The sequence below is a fragment of the Nansenia antarctica genome, assembly GCF_963989245.1.
Source record: "Nansenia antarctica genome assembly, chromosome: 1".
Lineage (NCBI taxonomy): Eukaryota > Metazoa > Chordata > Actinopteri > Argentiniformes > Microstomatidae > Nansenia > Nansenia antarctica.
The window spans coordinates 113,030,894-113,034,889 of NC_137674.1; the positions used below are offsets into that span (position 1 = coordinate 113,030,894).

Below are 3,996 nucleotides of genomic sequence, written 5' to 3' on the forward strand. Positions count from 1 at the left end.
AAAGACATGAATACATTTCCACTTGGTTGAAAATCAACGACACATCGCTAGTCAACTAACACAGCTTATTTTGTGAGCCTGCTAACAATGTAAAGTAGTGTTGTAGTTAACTAGGTAACAATGTAAAGTAGTGTTGTAGTTAACTAGGTAACAATGTAAAGTAGTGTTGTAGTTAACTAGGTAACAATGTAAAGTAGTGTTGTAGTTAACTAGGTAACAATGTAAAGTGGTGTTGTAGTTAACTAGGTAACAATGTAAAGTAGTGTTCTAGTTAACTAGGTAACAATGTAAAGTAGTGTTCTAGTTAACTAGGTAACAATGTAAAGTAGTGTTCTAGTTCACTAGGTAACAATGTAAAGTAGTGTTCTAGTTCACTAGGTAACAATGTAAAGTAGTGTTCTAGTTAACTTGGTAACAATGTAAAGTAGTGTTCTAGTTAACTAGGTAACAATGTAAAGTAGTGTTCTAGTTAACTAGGTAACAATGTAAAGTAGTGTTCTAGTTAACTAGGTAACAATGTAAAGTAGTGTTCTAGTTAACTAGGTAACAATGTAAAGTAGTGTTCTAGTTAACTAGGTAACAATGTAAAGTAGTGTTCTAGTTAACTAGGTAACAATGTAAAGTAGTGTTGTAGTTCACTAGGTAACAATGTAAAGTAGTGTTCTAGTTAACTAGGTAACAATGTAAAGTAGTGTTCTAGTTAACTAGGTAACAATGTAAAGTAGTGTTCTAGTTAACTAGGTAACAATGTAAAGTAGTGTTCTAGTTAACTAGGTAACAATGTAAAGTAGTGTTCTAGTTAACTAGGTAACAATGTAAAGTAGTGTTCTAGTTAACAATGTAAAGTAGTGTTGTCGGTAACAATGTAAAGTAGTGTTGTCGTTAACTAGGTAACAATGTAAAGTAGTGATCTAGTTCACTAGGTAACAATGTAAAGTAGTGTTCTAGTTAACTAGATAACAATGTAAAGTAGTGTTCTAGTTAACTAGATAACAATGTAAAGTAGTGTTCTAGTTAACTAGGTAACAATGTAAAGTAGTGTTCTAGTTCACTAGGTAACAATGTAAAGTAGTGTTCTAGTTAACTAGGTAACAATGTAAAGTAGTGTTCTAGTTAACAATGTAAAGTAGTGTTGTCGGTAACAATGTAAAGTAGTGTTGTAGTTAACTAGGTAACAATGTAAAGTAGTGTTGTAGTTAACTAGGTAACAATGTAAAGTAGTGATCTAGTTCACTAGGTAACAATGTAAAGTAGTGTTCTAGTTAACTAGATAACAATGTAAAGTAGTGTTCTAGTTAACTAGATAACAATGTAAAGTAGTGTTCTAGTTAACAATGTAAAGTAGTGTTCTAGTTCACTAGGTAACAATGTAAAGTAGTGTTCTAGTTCACTAGGTAACAATGTAAAGTAGTGTTCTAGTTAACTAGGTAACAATGTAAAGTAGTGTTCTAGTTAACTAGGTAACAATGTAAAGTAGTGTTCTAGTTAACTAGGTAACAATGTAAAGTAGTGTTCTAGTTAACAAGGTAACAGTGTAAAGTAGTGTTGTAATTAACTAGGTAACAATGTAAAGTAGTGCTCTAGTTAACTAGGTAACAATGTAAAGTAGTGTTGTAGTTAACTAGGTAACAATGTAAAGTAGTGTTGTAGTTAACTAGGTAACAATGTAAAGTAGTGTTGTAGTTAACTAGGTAACAATGTAAAGTAGTGTTGTAGTTAACTAGGTAACAATGTAAAGTAGTGTTGTAGTTAACTAGGTAACAATGTAAAGTAGTGTTGTAGTTAACTAGGTAACAATGTAAAGTAGTGTTGTAGTTAACTAGGTAACAATGTAAAGTAGTGTTGTAGTTAACTAGGTAACAATGTAAAGTAGTGTTGTAGTTAACTAGGTAACAATGAAAAGTAGTGTTCTAGTTAACTAGGTAACAATGTAAAGTAGTGTTGTAGTTAACTAGGTAACAATGTAAAGTAGTGTTCTAGTTAACTAGGTAACAATGTAAAGTAGTGTTCTAGTTAACTAGGTAACAATGTAAAGTAGTGTTCTAGTTAACTAGGTAACAATGTAAAGTAGTGTTGTAGTTAACTAGGTAACAATGTAAAGTGGTGTTGTAGTTAACTAGGTAACAATGTAAAGTAGTGTTCTAGTTAACTAGGTAACAATGTAAAGTAGTGTTCTAGTTAACTAGGTAACAATGTAAAGTAGTGTTCTAGTTCACTAGGTAACAATGTAAAGTAGTGTTCTAGTTCACTAGGTAACAATGTAAAGTAGTGTTCTAGTTAACTTGGTAACAATGTAAAGTAGTGTTCTAGTTAACTAGGTAACAATGTAAAGTAGTGTTCTAGTTAACTAGGTAACAATGTAAAGTAGTGTTCTAGTTAACTAGGTAACAATGTAAAGTAGTGTTCTAGTTAACTAGGTAACAATGTAAAGTAGTGTTCTAGTTAACTAGGTAACAATGTAAAGTAGTGTTCTAGTTAACTAGGTAACAATGTAAAGTAGTGTTCTAGTTAACTAGGTAACAATGTAAAGTAGTGTTGTAGTTCACTAGGTAACAATGTAAAGTAGTGTTCTAGTTAACTAGGTAACAATGTAAAGTAGTGTTCTAGTTAACTAGGTAACAATGTAAAGTAGTGTTCTAGTTAACTAGGTAACAATGTAAAGTAGTGTTCTAGTTAACTAGGTAACAATGTAAAGTAGTGTTCTAGTTAACTAGGTAACAATGTAAAGTAGTGTTCTAGTTAACAATGTAAAGTAGTGTTGTCGGTAACAATGTAAAGTAGTGTTGTCGTTAACTAGGTAACAATGTAAAGTAGTGATCTAGTTCACTAGGTAACAATGTAAAGTAGTGTTCTAGTTAACTAGATAACAATGTAAAGTAGTGTTCTAGTTAACTAGATAACAATGTAAAGTAGTGTTCTAGTTAACTAGGTAACAATGTAAAGTAGTGTTCTAGTTCACTAGGTAACAATGTAAAGTAGTGTTCTAGTTAACTAGGTAACAATGTAAAGTAGTGTTCTAGTTAACAATGTAAAGTAGTGTTGTCGGTAACAATGTAAAGTAGTGTTGTAGTTAACTAGGTAACAATGTAAAGTAGTGTTGTAGTTAACTAGGTAACAATGTAAAGTAGTGATCTAGTTCACTAGGTAACAATGTAAAGTAGTGTTCTAGTTAACTAGATAACAATGTAAAGTAGTGTTCTAGTTAACTAGATAACAATGTAAAGTAGTGTTCTAGTTAACAATGTAAAGTAGTGTTCTAGTTCACTAGGTAACAATGTAAAGTAGTGTTCTAGTTCACTAGGTAACAATGTAAAGTAGTGTTCTAGTTAACTAGGTAACAATGTAAAGTAGTGTTCTAGTTAACTAGGTAACAATGTAAAGTAGTGTTCTAGTTAACTAGGTAACAATGTAAAGTAGTGTTCTAGTTAACAAGGTAACAGTGTAAAGTAGTGTTGTAATTAACTAGGTAACAATGTAAAGTAGTGCTCTAGTTAACTAGGTAACAATGTAAAGTAGTGTTGTAGTTAACTAGGTAACAATGTAAAGTAGTGTTGTAGTTAACTAGGTAACAATGTAAAGTAGTGTTCTAGTTAACTAGGTAACAATGTAAAGTAGTGTTGTAGTTAACTAGGTAACAATGTAAAGTAGTGTTGTAGTTAACTAGGTAACAATGTAAAGTAGTGTTCTAGTTAACTAGGTAGCAGTGGGGATTACTCTCCCAATCCATTGCGTTGTTGCAGTATTTTGTCTCGACTAGCAAGTTTGTGTTTGTGATTCTCAACAACGTTGAAACGTAGTTCCGTGTTTCAAAAGAAAAGTCTGAACATTTTTGATCGGTTACCGACATGAGAACCAAATGACCAGACCATGTCACACATCTCCAGAACGCTCTGCTCGTCACCCACCTTCTGACTGGTCCTCTTGTGCTTGTGGCAGGTGACTGACACCACGTAGGGCCAATCGGCAGGCTTCATGAGCACGCCGGCGATGTGGGCG

General features: G+C 32.3%; 1 protein-coding gene across 1 annotated transcript in view; it reads right to left on the reverse strand.

The window, feature by feature from the left end:
* The window catches only part of kdm4b (lysine (K)-specific demethylase 4B), a gene marked incomplete at both ends in the record, with an annotated part of 78,885 nt that overhangs the window by 4,433 nt on the left and 70,456 nt on the right, over window positions 1-3,996 (reverse strand). Inside the window, one exon of the mRNA XM_080530281.1 lies at window positions 3,906-3,992. Coding sequence (XP_080386407.1) covers window positions 3,906-3,992 — 87 coding nt within the window. The remainder of the gene's footprint in view (window positions 1-3,905; window positions 3,993-3,996) is intronic.